The sequence below is a fragment of the Seriola aureovittata genome, chromosome 4 (assembly GCF_021018895.1).
Source record: "Seriola aureovittata isolate HTS-2021-v1 ecotype China chromosome 4, ASM2101889v1, whole genome shotgun sequence".
Lineage (NCBI taxonomy): Eukaryota > Metazoa > Chordata > Actinopteri > Carangiformes > Carangidae > Seriola > Seriola aureovittata.
This window is the reverse complement of record NC_079367.1, coordinates 15511973-15530459: the sequence shown is the minus strand read 5'-3', so window position 1 is coordinate 15530459 and position 18487 is coordinate 15511973. Positions and strand designations below refer to the sequence as shown.

The 18487-nt window shown below is 41.8% G+C and overlaps 1 protein-coding gene across 1 annotated transcript; it reads right to left on the bottom strand.

The window, feature by feature from the left end:
* Window positions 1–830: 830 nt before the first annotated feature.
* si:ch211-235m3.5 (BICD family-like cargo adapter 1) lies at window positions 831–16802 on the bottom strand. Its single transcript, XM_056375147.1, has 10 exons — window positions 16331–16802; window positions 14291–14506; window positions 7763–7882; window positions 7015–7161; window positions 6227–6406; window positions 4656–4820; window positions 3976–4053; window positions 3549–3661; window positions 3111–3231; window positions 831–1849 (listed from the first exon to the last, which is right to left on the bottom strand). The coding sequence occupies exons 1-10, from the start codon at window positions 16574–16576 to the stop codon at window positions 1577–1579; spliced, it is 1659 nt and encodes a 552-aa protein (XP_056231122.1). The 5' UTR covers window positions 16577–16802; the 3' UTR covers window positions 831–1576.
* Between the last annotated feature and the right edge of the window lie 1685 nt (window positions 16803–18487).

The following is an 18487-nucleotide window of genomic DNA, read 5'->3' as shown; positions in this document are numbered from 1 at the left end:
CAAACTTATTTTCTGCATAATTATGCACGGTTTCTCTGCTATCATCACTGAAAGGAGAACTCAGGATTCAGAGAATATCTCCATTTCCCACAAATAAAATCTAAAATCACAATTAAACAAGAAATAAATTAAAGCAGAAATCTAACAGACACACCCAATGATACGACTGTAACTATGTAAAACACAGCGAGGAGATTGGTCCATGTGAAATTCATCCTGTCAAAAGAATTCAAATCCATTTCAAGCCTATTTCTTTCCAAAATGGAGTTTGTGCATTTTGCAGGTCAGAATTTTCAGCACCTGGTGAAGTAATCATTGCATAATGATGTTTAACATTTCAATGTTGTGGCCATTTTATGCTACAGCGCAGTAAAAACTCTAATCTAGGTGTAAATGAGATTTCTGCAATTCATTTTCAATCACTTTGTCAAAATCTGTTTTTTAAGTTACTACATATGTTGTACAATATAATGACTTGTTTTCAGTTTATCAGTTGTCTGTTAAACAATCTCATGTATGGTCATCCTGGGGTCAGTGCTGCATTGTTATATTGTACAGGAGAAAATGAGTTTTAACTCTGGGAAATGAATACATTTTTCAATTCTCTATTCTACAGATTTTCCCCCGTAGAAAAGAAACAGGAGACTGATAAACTACTACTTTTCTAGGACAAGTTCACCTCGTGTAAATAAGTTGCTCCGAATCGAGTCGATTTTTTAATAGAACATCTTTAGATGCCTCTTGTTGCTGATCGAGCAGCTGCCTGATTCGCCTGCTGTCAGTTTATCATAGTAATATTCTGAACACAAACACTCAGAGACACAAAAACCTGAAAGGATTATTTGTTGTTTTATGAAGACATCTGGCAATCATTCCAGATGTGGTCAGTAGGACAGCTTAGGAAACAACACAGTTTGAACTAAGCAGCTTCAACATTGAATACTGAGTCACAGAATATACAGATACAGTACGTGTGTCTGCCACACCAAGTTTTCATTCAGAGAAAATATTTGTTTGTTTGCTTTTTAATCAGAAACCAAAAAAATTAAATTATAGAAAAATAATAGCTTTCTCAGTGTACATGAAGACATACAATCAACAATTTTTTTACTTCTAACTTCTCAGGTCCAACTTGGTATGATAAGACAAAGTTACAAATTAACTGTTTATTTCCTCACTTTACTTTGTGAAGTTAAATAATCCAAAGAAATGCTCTCTACCCATCTACACCTACAGTAGTATGTATACCATATAAAGTCTCAGACAGTCAGACATTCGCAATATTATAAAATAAGGCACAATATTTACAGTCTCAAGCAAACCTTCAAATGTAATTCTGTGAACATGTTAGTGCTCCAGGTTGTCACAGTTTAGTTTTCAGGAAGGCACAGCCTCTCAGTGAAATGTGTTTCAGTAAGTGTCTGCTTGACAAGTCTTTGTCCACTGTGGCTCTTTTGTTCGTCACTGTATTAAAAGTGTTTTTATGGCCTTTTTGCACCATACATGATGTACAGGGAGGTTTACTTGTGACTTCCCTCTGTCCTTTCCTCTCTCAGGAGGTCCTATAGTTGAAACATTATTTGCCATACTGCACCCCTTTGCCACGTCTTAACCAATCCCTCCAGGGGGATTGGGTTTTGTCCTGATTTTTGTCCGAACTCCAGGTTGAGGAGGAGGAGGAGGAGGAGGAAGAGGAGGAGGAGGAAGAGGAGGGCTGGCGTGTCCAGGTGGAGGTCGTCCTGCTGGGCCTGCGGAAGAATGACATGCCGTTGGAGGTGGGCTTCTTCTGAGGCTGCTCCGACTGCTGCTGGGACCTGAGCTGCTGGTTGATGATGATCTGGATATCATCCTGAGGAAAGGTGGAGAGGAAGAGGAAATGAGCAGGAGTGTGTTAGTGAGCCTTTTTAACCTTTTTAAACTGCAAACATATACTTGTGTTTTAAAAGTTTTTATTCTTCAGTCGGAAGCGACAAGCGAAGGGCTGAGTGCCACAGAGAGGCAGCAGAAGTTGGAAAGTTAAAGTTATCACCAGCTTTATCCTTTAACTGTCAAGAAGGTTTCGCTTCAGATCCTGATTGTATTTTTGTCAGCCAGCTAACAGAAAATTCAGCCAACATGGGCCAAGGAACAAGGATTTGATTTGTGGGTCTGAGCGAGTGGATCTAATATCGCTACCAAATGGCTGTGAAGCACTTCAGCTCGTGACTCCTGAGCAGTGACACATAAAGTAAAAACAAAAAGTCATGGATTACTTTGTTTAACATGAAGCTATGTAGTAAACATAAGCCATTCTTACATTTGCTGCCTGCTGATTTTTTTGCCCACTTAAGAAAATTGTGAAACACCACTTTGCCTCAGGTTGCGTGTGAAGAAAGAGCAATGTTCTGAGAATCTCATTGTGGTATGATAATGTGTACTGATGCCTAACTGCAATGTCGTCATAATTGACACTTAATTAGTTTCTCTGTTCCTATGAACTATTCAGCTCAGTGTAGCTGATCTGGCATGCTGCACATTTCTGCATATTTAACAGTTTTTATTTCCTGACTTATGTCTGCATGTGTGCTTCTTCCAGCTGAATGAGTTTAGCTGTTCAGGAGGGAACAGCATACTACTGCTTTCAGCTAACAAACATGATTTCTCCAGAAAACTAATCAGTGTTTTGGTCTAAATATTATCTGCAGTATTGTCATCAAACCACAAGAGATCAGACCCTCCAGCAGATGGCTCAGCTTGGCATCGTGAGTCAGCAGCAGAAGGACTCATGGACAGAGACACCTGCCGTTTATATCCTTCCAGACTGACACGGCTGAGAGGGATATGGCTGCGTCTGTCCCTGACCTCCCACTGAGGACAGACTGAGACACATTCATCTCCTGTCTTTCATCTATCACTGAAACTGCAGTCAACATGCCTCAAAGTGATTTTTAATCTGGGGTGTTTTAGAACTTAAATGTGTAAGATTTCATGAAGCAGGAATTGTGCAGAAAGTTTGAAGACAGTAAGACAGTGTGACAAAGCGACAGCATGAGAGATGAGCGAGGGAGCTGTAGGATACAGTCGACTGGATGTGATGGGCAAAAAGCATTATGGGTAAATAGGGACCTCACCTGCCAGGCCTCCAGCTCCTGTGACAGTTCCAGTTTACGTTGGATGGCTTCTAATAACTGGTTGTTCAGAGACATCATATCATTTTTACTTCTCACCAATTCGACCTCCATCAGGTTTTTCCTGCCAAGAAAAGAAGACACATCACAGTCATATACTAGAAAATTTCACTCTTGTGATATTCACCCTCACCACAGGTAAAAACTCATTATTATGGCTGCAGGAGTAGCTTTCTACGGGAACTATAAATTACTTCTGTCTTTTTGTTTAGAAACCTGGTAAATGAATTCATGCAAAAGTAAATTTTTTAAGTATTCAACCAAAAATGATTTGATTTATTCAAGATTAGAGTCATTAATAACGGTTGTTAAAGTGGAATCTGAGTATATTTGATATTACAAATTGCAGTTGAGAATATTGAGAAATAATGAGCTTCTCACTTGGCTATGGCTTCATCTCGCTCTTTGATGGCCTGCTGGACGACTTCAGCTTGTTCCTGTACGCTCTGCAGCTTCTGTCTCAGCTCAGTGTTTTCCAGCTGCAGCCGGATGTTCTGCAAAGCGACATGAGTTATGTTGCAGTTTATTATGAAAATAATAAAAATGTGATGTGATAAATTGAAAACTTAAGACAAATTTGAATTTGTGAAGTTAACTAAACTAATTCAGGTGTTAAAATTTGTGACAAAAAACAATCTGCCTGTAACCCTGTAAAAACGCTCTCAAAGGTCACTCAATCTGTATATGACACTAAGATGGATACAGCGACTGTAACAGGGTCAGTACTGGCAAAGCCAAATCCTCAAATAATAGGTTGCCACAGGTGCTGCCCCTCCCTGACAGGCGTGTTTGTTCAACACTGGGTTACCTGATCTCTCAGCTCCTCTGCTGCGCTCGTGTTCCCACACTGATCACCCGTCCTGTCGACAAAAGCCCGATTCAGCTCCTGGGACGGAGACATTAACAAAGAGATCAAGTGTCGGCCGAGCATTTTTACACCAAAAGTAGTTTCTGTGCTGTTGCCCTATATGCATGGTGCTCCGAGGGAGGAAGAGGCTGGGCACAAATATTTAGTTACAGCGGTAAACGCATGTTACTGGTCTGAAAGGTCTACAAACGCCACGAGACACAGCTGGACAATTGTACACGCTCGCTCACGGCAAATAGAGGTTTAGCAGAGCATGTAAGGTATCAATTGCAACAATTCATCTGGCATCTTTTAGATAAACAAGGCCACAGTTCCTCAGCGTGGTTCAGGATGACGACACTATAGTGCCACTAACAGCCACTGGAGGGCAAACAGGCCAACTGTGAATACATTAATGAATGAATATGTGGGTAGGCTGCTTTCTGGATCTTTAAATCCTAGAGCTGGTAGTTTTGCATAAATACTCTGTACATCTGTATATTGAAATGATATATGATTCATATATGTCCTATATACTGTATGTGTCATATTCCCATCCTCTATGATTACAACCAAGGTCGGCCTTTTCTTTGAATTTCCTCTCCTGCCCCACTTGTTGCTTTTGTGTGGCTCTCGCTCACCTGAGGGCTGGATCCCTGTGCCAGGGTTTGGGCGACCCCCTTCAGCCGGTGCAGCATGGCCTGCAGGTCCTCCTGTTGATCCAGGACCTCTGACCTCCCTGAGCTGTTCAGTTCCTGGGTCAGTGGGAGCAGTAACTGAAGGATGGAGCCCATTTCTTGCATTATCTAAGTAGAATCAGAGGTGAGGCGTGTTAATTTATGTTAATTCTGATTTTCAAAAACGCTATACATTTTGAACTTAACTATTAACTGAGGTTTTGAGTTACTTCCACAACACAATTGGTGTAGCTCGGAGGCTGACACTGTATAGCTGGCCTACATGAAGAGAGCTAATGTTTCGGATGTTTTAATGAAAAATAAGAAATTCCTGACAAACAAACTGGATCAAAACAAAGGTGTTACTTTTCCTGTTTTCCCTTCAGCATGCAATTCATTCTCTTCACATACCACATCTTGAGTGACATCAAGTATTTACACACTGGGAGGTGCAAGCATTATCTCATTATTTTATTTACCTTCCTTGAGTCAAATGCATCACATGATTATACTGATTATGCGGTGATCCACACAGGTTCATTTTGGTAGATCAGATAATCATATTTTATGATAAGGTTACACACACACATACACGTGTGTAGATGTGCTGAAAGCTGTGAAACGAGGAAACTCAACTCAAACAATGTGGCCATGACAAACAGGAAATGTGGCGAATGACTCACAAGCGCAGTTATATATCACATTTTCCTGCTGGAACAAAACAATAACAGCAGACACCCGGAGTGAGACCTGGCTTCACTGTCAGTCAGTTTTCCTGCTCTCTCGCAGGCATCACTCAAACTTTTGTCTTTCTGCTACAAGCCCCCTCTGATATTTCTTGGTGGTGTCTCCACTTTGAAAACCAGGGTTCTTTCACACCTTCTTCTCGCAGAGTGTGTTCGTGCATCAAACAAACAAGTCACACTGTCATAGAGAACTTGCACAAAATGTTCTGTCAGCTCATTCCTCTCTGCAGAGAAAGTTACTGTACTTGTCACTACGACAACGTTCACATGTTTCCTAAAATTCAACTTGTAGATGTTGTTGCCTTGGTGCCATTATTGTGTGATCTCACTGTACATGTCTTTCAGGACACCTACTGTATATTATATATACATATATACTGTACAGATCTTAAAGTTCTTGTTTCCAGTCATCACAGGAACACAATTTCCCCTCAAAACAGATGTGAATCATTGTGGGCAGGACTACAATAGAGTAAGCCCAAAAGTAACATTTGCCAACCACAATATGGAGGAAAGGTTAGTGCAGCCGGTCCCACAGTGAACTATCTGTGGTCTTCTGTCAGTTACAGCACATGTTTGAGTTTATAGCCTCTCTGCCTCGTAGTAAAGCCAGGTTGTGTTTTTTGTATTGTTCAGATAATCTGAAATGTCCTCCTTTCGTTTTGGAGAATTTGAAACTTTTTCTCAAGCTCACCTACTGCTAAGAGTATCTGTAAGGATAAAATCATAATTTTGATATATTATAATATTGTGCATTTTCTGGAAAATCAAGTGCTGCTGCTTCAGTACCTCTTCTTTGCCGACTCCCAGCCCTGCCGTCTCCAGGCTGCTCTCCAGCTCGGACAGCAGGGAGGCGTCTCCATAGCTCCTGGCTTCCTGCAGGGACACCTCCTGAAGTTCCTCCACCTGGGCCTGCAGCTGCTGTGAGCGACTCTGTGCCACCTCCACCTCCTGCCAGGCCTCGGATAGCTGAAAACACAAGCATGAACACACACATAAACATATACAGAACCCCCCCGGGCAAAAAACGTGAGTTAGTTGTGCTTGTGAACCTCAGGCTCACGTCTAATTACAAGTACAACTAATGACAGCAATTAAGAATTCTTATAGACCATATGGATACCTGACAGAGGGAGATGGTTGTTACCACACCAAAGTGATTTTACACTGGGCCACGTATGCTTTGTAAAAAGCTGTCATGAGACACTCGTGCAAAAACTCTGCTAATGCGAGAGAAATCCTGACGTGCCAGATTCCAGCCTCCAGCTCAACATGAAACTAAATGAACAAGAGTGGAATCCAGAATTGCAAGTGAAAGTTACAATGACGGGGATGAGGTGATTGTTTAGCAATGCTTTCCACAATCCCGCCGAAACCCAGGCCGCCAGGCAGGGAGCAGAAAATCCCTTTGTTATTGAGGCTCTATCATTCATACACCAATCGCACTGAACTTGTTTCCTGCTGCTACAATGAACACTAATCAGTGTGTATTTACTTTAAAGAAAGTATGAACCTCCGGGTGTGTCTGCGTTGGCTTGCAAGTGTTACTTCAGTATGTAATGAATTTGTATATGTACCTGCTGGCTGTGCTGCTGATTTTGCTGGTCGTGCAGAGCTAGACGTGTCTGTAAAGAATCCAAACTCGCCCTCAGCTCAGCGTTTTCTTGACACACACTCTCCAAACGCTGCTCCAGCACCTGTTCCTTCTGGGTGAGACGCAACACCTGGAAAAACACACAAAACGCAGATATTAAATATTACAACAAGAACAAAAAAAAAAAAAAAAAAGGAAAAACGTTCACTCTTCTCTGAAAGGAAAACTCACACTAACTCCCTAACTCCCACCGTTCCCTTGCATCACAACCATTCAATCCATCAATGCTTTTATCTGGGAGTGTTTGGAGAGGCGCTGAAAATATTTTATCTGACTTTATTTTCCCTAGGGAAAAAAAAGAAAACTATTAGGAACTATCTGTCATATAATAGAGAAATGTCCTTTTTGTATTAAAGTTTGGTTGCATAAATCCTTGTCAGAATCCTCCCATTGGCAGGCTTTATTGCTGCTTGAAGGACAGTTCTCCACCACTGGAAAAGCCTGAGCAGTTAAAATCAATGATGGATACCATCTCTTTTGATCTGTAATTGAAAGGATTATCAATGATTCTCAAAGGAAATTCTGTCAAGTTTAGTGTCACAGAGTCAGAGTCAGCCACTGCGGAACAGAGTCACAGAGTAATTTCCATCATAGCGGTTACATTTTGGATTAGCGTTGGTTTGGTTTCAGCATTCAGTGGGACATGTGAAATGTTTTTGCATGGTAGTCACCTGCTCCCTCATGGCACTGATCAGCTCCTCATCCTGCGGCCTGTTGAGGCTTCCTTTCTGTTGAAGCTCCTGTTTTAGAACCTGCAACTCGCTGGACATGGCCCTCTCCACCTCCATCGCCTACACGCACACACACACACACACACACACACACACACACACACACACACACACACACACACACACACACACACATCAGAGGGAAAACACAGACACAAGATTCACAAATGGAGCGACAGAAAATAGACATGTAGCTTTTGAATTTGCAGGTCCACTATTTGACACGAGGAGGGGTTTACAGACAGATTTAAACACAGAAAAAAAATTTCACTCAGCCAGAAATCTGACCATGACCAAAGAAAAGTGAAATCATGTTGTGTCAACTTGAAACTCCAGAACAAAGCTTGCCTGAGGCATGAGCTTTAAGAAAAGTCAGCCCACAATCTTGGATCTAAAAATAACCAAATATATAGCAGGAGGTCTCTCTGAGATAAAGTCCTGTAATCTAGACTCAAATGAGAAGAAACATAATATGATACCTGCCTGAAAGGTGGGGATTAGGTGCCTGGAATTAAATACGTGTTTTGTATTGCTTTTGCTGTGGGCCCAGCAGCAAATGGAAAATGAGAAATGGTTTTCTTTACTGCCTTCAAAGGAACTGCAAGTGTTTCTGTAACCCAGTGGTTCCCAAGATAGATCCCAGTGGGGTACAAAGATAAAATCTGGGTGGGCACCATAAGGAGATTAAAGGGGTATGAAAGACAAAAATATGTTTTGCTTTTATTCTTGTAAAAGACTGGCTATTTTCAACCTCTTCAGACCGCGAGAAGGAAAAATATCATCTTTGTTGAGCTGCACAGAACTCATGTCAACAGATTAAGACGATATTGGCTAATTTTAAAAGGTACATTGTGGAGTTTTTGACTAATAGGGATATGGAGCATTGTTTTTACATGTGGTGTCCCTGTTTTGAGCCATTTACAGTTCTGACGATGGTTTCACTGATTGAACAGTTGACAGCAGCAACAGGCCAAGAAGCTTAACCACTAGAAAACCTGGATATAAAGAACGTAATATTTAGACTGAAAACAAGAAAGCTTTTTCAATTGTTTCATGAGGAAGGAAATGTATTCATCATGTTTGTTTGGCCACACACACAATGTGCTGTGAGAAAGGCTGAATGTCAACATAAGTTTAGAGAAAGAAAACTCCACAGGCCACCTTTAACAGGTCATTAGTTAAAAAGACAGAGAACCACCGCTGTAACTGAACAAAAAGCAACATGCTTCCTGTGATCACTGATCCATCAAAAGAACAGGAAAACATTAGCCAGGCACTGACGAACTGCGCTCATATTGCTGATGATGATAAATCAGTTACTCATCTGTTTTGCTGGGGCTTCTCTCTGAAGCACACAATGATTTCAAAACACAAAAACGAAGGGATCTCTGGAGCGCCGCTGTGCAAGTTCTGAAGCCACAGTCAACAACCCATCGCCCTCCCACCAACCCCTTTCCTCCCCCGTCCTGGTCTCAGACCCTCAGTTCCCCTTACTCAGCAGTTCGGCGGGCCCCTGTCAGGTCCCATCACTGCCACATAATACAAGATGAAAGAATGGGTCTCTGCGGCAGATGGAGCAGAGGGCATCTTGGTTTTGCCTGTGACATCATCATGCCACATTAGACAACAATGTGGCGGAGGGTAAACTTGGACATCAGGTAAAGTTGGGGGGGGGGGGGGGCAGCTTATGTGGACGTGTTTATATGAGTGCACAGAGGAAGTGAGGGCTAAAATTAGTGGGAAGTGTGTGTGTGTGTGCGTGTGTGTGTGTGTGGTGTGTGTGTGTGTGTGTGTGTGTGTGTGTGGTGTGTGTGTGTGTGTGTGTGTCTGAGAGTAAAGCATGCACTGATGGACAAAAACAAAACAAAGCATGTAGACACACTAGGAGGAGGAGAAGGGCGACCCTTAAACATGAATGTTTGCGTCCACGGGTCGTCATTACCGCTGCCTCGTCTCGTCAACACGGGTCTCCTCCACAATAGAGGCAGCGACCCACTGAGAATGACCAAAACACAAGTGGAAGGAGGACGCTCCATTTGGTAGAGACACAAAGATGACATCCCCTCACATGGCCCCCGAGCCTCAGGCCTTCACCAGTCCAAACACTGGGGTATCTAACAGCTGACTACCCCAGCTATAGCCGGGCCCCTTAGGGAGCACACAGAAAGGATGGCTTTCCCCTGGGATGATGGGATGTTGGGGAATGAGGGGCAACATCAAAAGAAGCAAATGAAAGATTTATATCTCTCTGCATTGTGTATTGTCTTTTCCTTTTTTGTTTATGAGCTGGGTGATGCTGCCAGAGAGAGCAGAGGTCACGGGGGCTCGCCTCAATTTGGGCGTCTCCTTTTACAATAACGGAAATCCACAGTGAGGGATTTGTCACAGTTGTCCAATAACACACTGTGATCCGCGGGCGGGGAAGGTGATCATGTATCACTGGGTGAAAAGCAGGAGGCGAAAAGTTGACCTGACACAGAAAAATGACCAAATGACCACATATTTTGTTTATGCCCAGTCTACCGTTATTGATTAAAAAAAATGTGGATGAAATATTTGAGCTGCAACTAATTAGTATTTTCATTATTAACTAATCTGCTGCTTCTTTTTTCAATGAATCAATGAATCATTTCAACAATGAAATGTCAAAAAATAGCAGCACTTCAACAGTTAGTCGACTAAGTGATTAGTTCAGTTAGTTGGTGATCTGATATTTTATGCTTTTGGTTGAAGCATGATAGTAAATAGTGAAACGACACTCTATCACAATTTCTCACTCTCTTGTCAAGAAAACCAAAACCCAAAGAAATTCAGTTTACCATCATGTTTCATTTGAAAAGCATCAAACCCTCACAGAGGGTTGAGAAGCTGAACCCAATACCAAAAATAACAATATTTGGTATTTTTTCTTGAAGAAATATCACTGTAAAGACAAAAGATAATCACAATACTTCGACTTTCAATCTTCTCAGCTCCTAAAATATTGAAAACAACTTTTAATGTACAGCAATACAATCTAAGAGCACCACAAAATGATTCTAAAGTTGAATCAAAACAGCTTCAGTAAAAACTGAACATTACAACCTTAATGCAGGACGATTTATTGCAGGACTGTTGTATTAGACTTAGCTAGGTGTCCCTAACAAACTGGTAAGTGAGGCGTTTGCTCTCCTGCCCGACTGTTTTCATCTTGAAAAGTCAAACCACATATATAATGTTTTCACTCGTGTCAGCAGGGTTACACAAGAAGAATCTGAACTGGGTCAGAGAAGTTCAGAGAAGAACCCACTCATTATTTTACAATGAGTTTGAATTTTATTTCTCTTACGTCTGGTTTATGTTGACTGACATTGGCCTTGGTGAACCTGTCTAAGCGCCATTCTAGTTGAAGAACCGTGATAATTTAGAATCAATACTGACTATAGCTTATTGTAGCCTCTGTAAACATGAATCATGATAACCAAAACTGTGAGTGACTAATGGTTATTTTTAGTGTAACTTGACACAGGTCCAAAACAATGTCCTGATCTTACCTTCAGGGATGTATCATTCATTTCTTGAGTAAATGACTCTGCCCGGTAAACAAACCCAGTTTAATCAGAATTTCCAGCTTATCGTCCTCTAATCATACTCCCTTTCCAATCTGGTATTTCTTCTTCAGTAGATCTGCTTCTAATACACTGATAATGTTAATTTGTGAAACATTTTCTTTCACATGAGTGAAACTAAATCAGCAAAACATGTCAGTCTCATTTTTCTTTCTATCAGTGTAAATAATGTCAAGTACATTCTGATTTCATGGTTTTCTGTGTTAAAAATGTCGAGATTGCCTGGAAAGACACTCCTCAAACTGACTCGAGTAACAAATTAACAAAGTGATGCATCAGACACAAGAAAAACTCATTAATGATTGATTGAAGTGTTCTCAGCGACAGGAATGATCACATTTACAATGTGATCAGAAGAAAAACACCCTGACATGGTTCATCACTCTCCTGGACCTTAGCTACTCTTTAAACAGTCAGCATGTGACGACCTGGAACACGCCAACATCGCATCTGCGCAGCCGCTTCCTCAAAAGCACCGGGACTGAGAGTCGCAGCAAATCTTTCCTCTCACATCAGAGCTTTGCTTTGCTGTTGCCAGTTCACACAATGAATTCTCTCCCTCTGTCAGGTTTCTGTCCTGAGATACTGTGGTCCTGCTCCAGATTCCTGTCAGGCTCCGGTTACACTCTCACAATTAGGATATAGAGTTTCAAGCTCTTTGAAACCTGCTAGTTCATCATTATGTGCGGACATCTGCAAAAACTCAGCTCCAAAAACTCCACTGAAGCCAGGAGCAGAAATGATTAGTCATAAATAAAATAAATTATTCAGCAACTCATCATTTGAGTAAATATAAAGAGCCAAAATTTACTTGTTCCAATATTGTCCTCTGGTCCTAAATGTGAATATTTGCTGATTTTCTTTCGGCTTTGATGATAGAAAACTAAATCTCTTAGGGTTTTGGACTGTTGGTCGGACACTTAAAGACTCTGGGAACTTGTCACAGGCATTTTTCACTACTTTTATTTTATTTCTGACATTTTTTTAGGCAAACGATCGATTTATTTGTTGAGAAAATGATCAACGGATTCCCTGATAATGAAACTATTAAGCAGTTGCAGCGATACTGAGACATGTTGAGGACATACAGAACAAAATGTCATGCTTCAGTCAATGTCCCAAACACGCTCACAGACTCGCAGTAATACAAACACAACTCACCACACCAGGTAAGGACACATCAGACATGGAGGTTCTTCACGCTCTTTCTTTTCTTTAACACATTCACTCTCTTCTCTGACTTTTTTTTACAACCACACAGAGTCCAGAGTTACCCATGTCTGATGCTGGACAGCCAAATCAAAAATTTTTTCTTCCTTCCTCTCCTTGAACAGCCCAAACAGAGATAGCACCTTTTATCTAAATTGACTTTTTCCTGAACTTCTAGGGAGTCGGTTTCCTCCAGTGAAAATCCTACAGCCTGGCAACAGAGGAAGAGCTCTTCATAGCTCTTTATTCTGTGGACCTTGACTTGTGGGAGGGTGCACACTGTTGTTTGGATTCATTTTTAACTTAGCGAGCTCAGGTTTGATGATCACAACGCAGGGAATTTCTCTGCTAAGTGATCGGTGGAGTGTACAGTAACACGTCACGACTCTAAAACAATCACTACTTTCTCAGGCTGGAAAAATACTCAAGGTTGTCCAGCTGTGTGATGTAATCAGCTCCCGCGCGTTAGCTGATAAGAGACTGTAAAACATGTCACCAGTTTGATTTTGGTCCCAGTGTACATTGTTTTCTTTGGATCAAACACTGAGGATCATAAGTATTTCACCTCAACACATATGCGCTGATTATGAGACAGGTCGGCTATGTGTTGCCACTGCTCTTGTCCATTACTTCGTTCAAGTACGCCTGTCTAAGCTAAAAGCTAATTTCATGTTGCTAAATAAACTGGATCTGGTTAAATAGATAAGAAATGCTCTATAGGGCTGTAGCTAATCATTATTTTCACTATTGATTAATTGACCCATTTTTTCCCAGATTAATCGATTAATGGTTTGGTCTATAAAATGTCAGAAAATCCTCAACATTTCATATCACTTATTACTCACATTTTTATTCACTAAAGCCCAACGTGGTTTCTTTAAATACCTTCAACCAACCGAGATATCCAGCTGAAATCAGCATTTTCTGCACGTTTGGTCAAAGAGTGACTGAAAAGGGCCACAATTAACATTTTTTAAAGCTTGTTCCAGCTCTATCTTCATGCTATAAATACTTCCACCAAACTAACAAACATGAGCTGGAAGTGAGCAAAGTGAAACCTGCATCTTCCAGAACCTCTCGAAGGTTTCCTCCCTCTGTCCTAGATCTGAAATCAGGTTGAGGTATTACCTAAAACTCCCCCTCTTGTTTACATATCGTTTCCATCCTGCTCCACACTGGCACGGATCATTTGCCTCAGGCCGACAGCTCAGACTTTGCTTCATAGCTTTCCCGAATAAACAACAACTTCCACCTCTGTCTCTCCTGCTCAGATGAAAACTTGTATCTGTGCCGTAAGCATTTTGCTATGGCTTTGCTCTGAGGCTATAAACAGTCTGAGAGTCTGGCCTTGCTCTAGAACAGATTAGACTGAGTCAGACTGATACCTGAGTGGTTTGTATGGAACACTGAGTTTCAGCGTGTGGATTGGGTGACAGCCCATCTTATCTGGTTTGACTCAGGAGGCCTGCAGCAGGTGGTTGTTTCCACTCCCCGAGGCTCAGTTACCTGTCCCAGTCAGACAGTTTCTTTGCACCCAGCTCTATAATTCAACCTCATTTCATGTGATGCAGACAGAATTAGATTAAATTCACACACACTCGACCATCCACTTCCACTAAAATAAAAACCACTATCCGTATGTGGCACTCACTGTATTCAGCTCCTCTCTGAGTCGCTGTGTGTGCTCGCTGTGCTCCAGCTGGGCTCGACTCTTGTCCCTCTCGGCTTCGCCCAGCGCCCGGGTGAGCCGCTCCACCTGGGCGCTCAGCTCCCTCGCATCCCTCTCCAGGTCCCCCACCTGGCTCTCCCACTGGGACTGGCAGCCCTCCAGCTTCAGCCGCAGCTCATGCCTGCCCTGCTCCAGCTCCTAAACAGAGGTGGAAAAGACCAATGTCTTAATAGGTGGCAGTGGGAATATCACTGAGGGACAACAAAAGTCAAGCATGTCAAACTATAAATGCAGTTCATTCAAAATGCTTACACAATGTGTTGGTTTGAAACTACAGTGCCAATAAATGATCCTTGTTGGCAATCGGATGTGACAATAACATATTGTTTTGGAAAGAATCAACAATGAGCCTCATCTAGGGGAAATGTGATCACAGGAAACTTGTGACAGCTGTAATCTGAATTGAGTCGCAAAAAAAACAATTTGTCCTACTACAGACAAACACCCAACCTGTTATTTATTCCATTAGAGCTGAAATGTGGATTAGTCAATCAACAGAAACTTAATCTACAACTACACTGATAACTGATTAATTATCTTCTCAACTGTTTCATGTGATGGAATAGATAATAGATAGATAGATAAAAGGGTTTTGGACCGTCAATCAAACAATAAAGCTAATTTGCATATATGCAATTAATTGACAAAATAATCAGGAGAAGAATTGATGATGAAAATAAATGCTTGTTGAGCCTTATATTCAATCATACCTCAGCTTCAGACATACTGTATCTTCATGTCACTTTGTAAAGTACTTTTGTCACATTTCCACCTCGTCTGTTTGTCCTTCATGTGATTTAAGTGAGAGTCACACCTGATAAGATTTAAGACTGAACTTCTGAAGGAGACATCAGCATTCACCCTGAGAATTGCAGTGAGCCCATTATCAAGTCTGTCCTAACCACTCAGGTGTGTAACGTTGTGCAGCAGACATCAGCTTCACGATAAAGACAAACACAGGTAGTCTAATAGACAGCTTGATTTCAGCTGCTGCCTTTGACTTTGCTGCTGTTGGGCTGGATTCATCCGTTGTTTTGTAGACATTTATTAAATGTGGAGAATCCTCACTAAGTAATTTCAGGGTGCTTAAAGTGTGTGAGCGTTGAGGGGGACGCCAGGAAATCTGTGGATATCGCTGCTGACCATGTAACTGCATTTATCTCCCTGTGTTCGAAGCAGAAGTTAATGGCTCATGCCTCATTAGGAGTTGGTGTCGTAACATGGGAGAGTTATCCGAAATACTGTTTGGAGTTTGATCTTTTCAGAGGGAAAAGACAGAGGGCACAATGAGAGTACAAAGGCATGAGGCCGATCAGACACAGCAAAGTTTAGTGATATAACAATCTAAAGAGAAACCATTATGCCTGTTTACACTGTAGTAGCCTTTGTGAGTGGCAGCTGCTTTGGTAATGATAATGCAAAGTCCTTGATACATTTACAGTATTTGCTATGAATGTTAAATATATCTCACTAACTTATATATATAAAAAAAAGATTTACAAAGCATTTAAGAGTATAACCTACTGAATGATGCTCATGTTGTTTCTCAACACATAAATAGTAGTTTTTCCATTATCTTTTCAAACTGAAAGTCATATATTGCATCAAAGTTGAATATTTAAAGTTGTCATTTGGACACACAACCACAAAGAAACTGCCAACTAGGTGTAATCTTCCTGGTGCATATTTACCACATATATCTCAACAAATATAACCTATCTATGGTCATTATAATTCATGATACATTCGTTAAGAAAAGTCCAAGATAGATGTGGAGTATATTTTCTATACTGGATTTAGTCAGCCTGTGCCCACAGAATGGAGTTAACAAAAATCAGGAAACTTCATTTCATTTTAATCCGCCCATGTCAGACATCAGCTAAAACCGAGTCGGCAAAACTTTGAAACAATTTTTCTCTGAACACCGCCATTAAGATGTATTTATTTAGTAAGTAGTCTTACCTCCAGCTTGTCTGCGTACTGTTCATGAAGTTTTTCGCTCTGCTCTTTCAACTGACGGTTTTCCAGGAGCAATGCGTTTCCCAGCTGGGCTGCCAAAATAACCTCTTCCTCCTTTTGTTTCAAAGCAGCCAGAAGTTCATTGGGGTCTTGATAATCTGTTATTTCCTCCGCTCCGTAGTCGAAGCAGAAATCCTCCTCCTCGTCCATTTTCTGGGACTTGAAGCTCCATTCGTCCAGTCGATCCATGACAGAGTTAATTCAGATTCAGTCACAGTGTTTTGTTTTGGGTTTTCTTTTTTTTTTTTTTTTATGGTGAAAATACAAAATCACGCTGAAACGTTGCCTCACGTGTGAATAAGATGTCCATCCATAACACCTGACTGCTGCTGTTGTCTCAGTGAGCGTCTGCGTGCACGGTGAAAGTGAAGCTGTTGCTGCTGCCTCTGACACCGGCAGATGACTGCTTGTCTCCAGGGGGCGTTGGCTTCAGTCACCTGAGCAACTGTAACCACCCCACTGACAACAACCACACTGACACCTGTCCTGACTCAAGGTTCAAAGTCACTGTGTGTCACAGAGGGAAAAAGACACAAACACCTGTATGATGGGATTCAATTCAATAAATGCTACTTCACTTCAGAAGTCCCCTCGTTAGTGTGTGTCTACTTCATAAACATCACGTAAAGTATTGATTAGAAATGTGCTGGATAGCTGAATCAAACCTTCACTGAAGTTTCAGAAAATGCAGAAACCTACTGATTGTAGGACTGAGGTGTTGTTAGATTACTTTGGGGTCTCTGTTGTTGTGGTCATGTCACAGTGGAGCAGAATGACATGTACCATGAATGCACAGTATCACTTCTTTGTTCCTCCTTGACGTTTTGCCTTGTTATAATATACCATTGATTTTCCTCACTGTGTGTATTTTTACCTCCGTATTTGTATTAACAGTAAAATGCCCTTTACATTTAAATACAATTAAAATGAAGTTCAGCCCGCTCAGACAATATAATGAATATGTTTTATACTATGGGCCTAAATGTATGTTTTCAAGTATTGTGCCTATAAAACGTATGGAAAATGTATGTTGGTGTAATTATTCACCCCCAGCCAGTATCTAGTACATGCAATTGCAGTTATGACAGTCCTTGCAGGGTGTCACTGTGTTACTTCATCCAACAAGTGCTCAACAAGTCCACCATGCATGATCACTGCTGCCAAAGAGGGGGAGTGTCTGCTCGCTTTGTCTGGCCACTTGCCAGAGGTCAAAGGTCAGCCCCCACAAGGTTTCATGGAGCTGGGGGACAGTGTCAGGGGAATAAAAGACGAAGCATCCTGACGCATGGCGAGGCTTTTGTTGTCGGGGAGGCCACAGCTTCTGTACATATGGCAGCAGGGACCAAGCAAACGTGGAAGCACTGTATGCCGAGGCTCAGTATGCCTCGCCGCCATTGTCCCCATTGTTCCTGTTAAGTTCATAGGCGGCTGATGGAGGGGCTTGTGCCGTAAGCGTGGTGAGGTGTCTCACGTAGCCTACCACCTGCAGTGAAGTCTACATGTGGTCAAACAGTGGTCACAGAGAGAGGGGAGGCCTTTTAGAGAGAGACATCAGTGGAAGGGACAGTCTTATTAGGCATTAGGCAAGAGCAGGCGGCTGCCCCAGCCCAACAAAAGATAAATATCAACTGTTTTCTGCACTTATTACAATAAAAAAAACAACACCTTCTTATACTGACTATCCCACTTTGCTTTCCCAGAGTGATGGTGCTGCCTAAGTTCAAGGCTTTCTGCTGAAAGAGCTGCAGCAGCAGGTGTGCAGAAATTGACCTGAAGCTACCCAAGCAGAGCTGACAACCATAAAAGCCTGGTTGATGTTTTTAAATCAAAAGATGCCAGCGCTCCCTGACAGCAATAATACTCTTTATAACACTCTCGGTGTTCTCAACCAGCTCTTGTGAAGCAAATATCAGCTGCACTTGCCTGCATCAGCAAGACCTGTGACAGTGTGCAGAGTGCTGAGTGCGCCAAATGAGGCTCGGAGAAAAGGCCACATAAATGTGAGGAGGACGGATCATAATAAAGATGAGGAGAACACTGTAGCAGAGCCAGGACGCGGTGAGTGATGCTATATATCATGATTCTCAGAAGAGAGAGAGA

What these genes read in the sequence shown, in the direction of transcription:
- si:ch211-235m3.5 (XM_056375147.1), bottom strand. Translation starts at nt 16,576, where the DNA reads ATGGATCGACTGGACGAATGGAGCTTCAAGTCCCAGAAAATGGACGAG. An exon ending in TCAGTGCCATGAGGGAGCAG is followed by an intron (nt 7,162 to 7,762) that starts GTGACTACCATG and finishes GTGTTTTTCCAG; the next exon opens with GTGTTGCGTCTCACCCAGAA. An exon ending in TGGGAGTCGGCAAAGAAGAG is followed by an intron (nt 4,821 to 6,226) that starts GTACTGAAGCAG and finishes GATTCTACTTAG; the next exon opens with ATAATGCAAGAAATGGGCTC.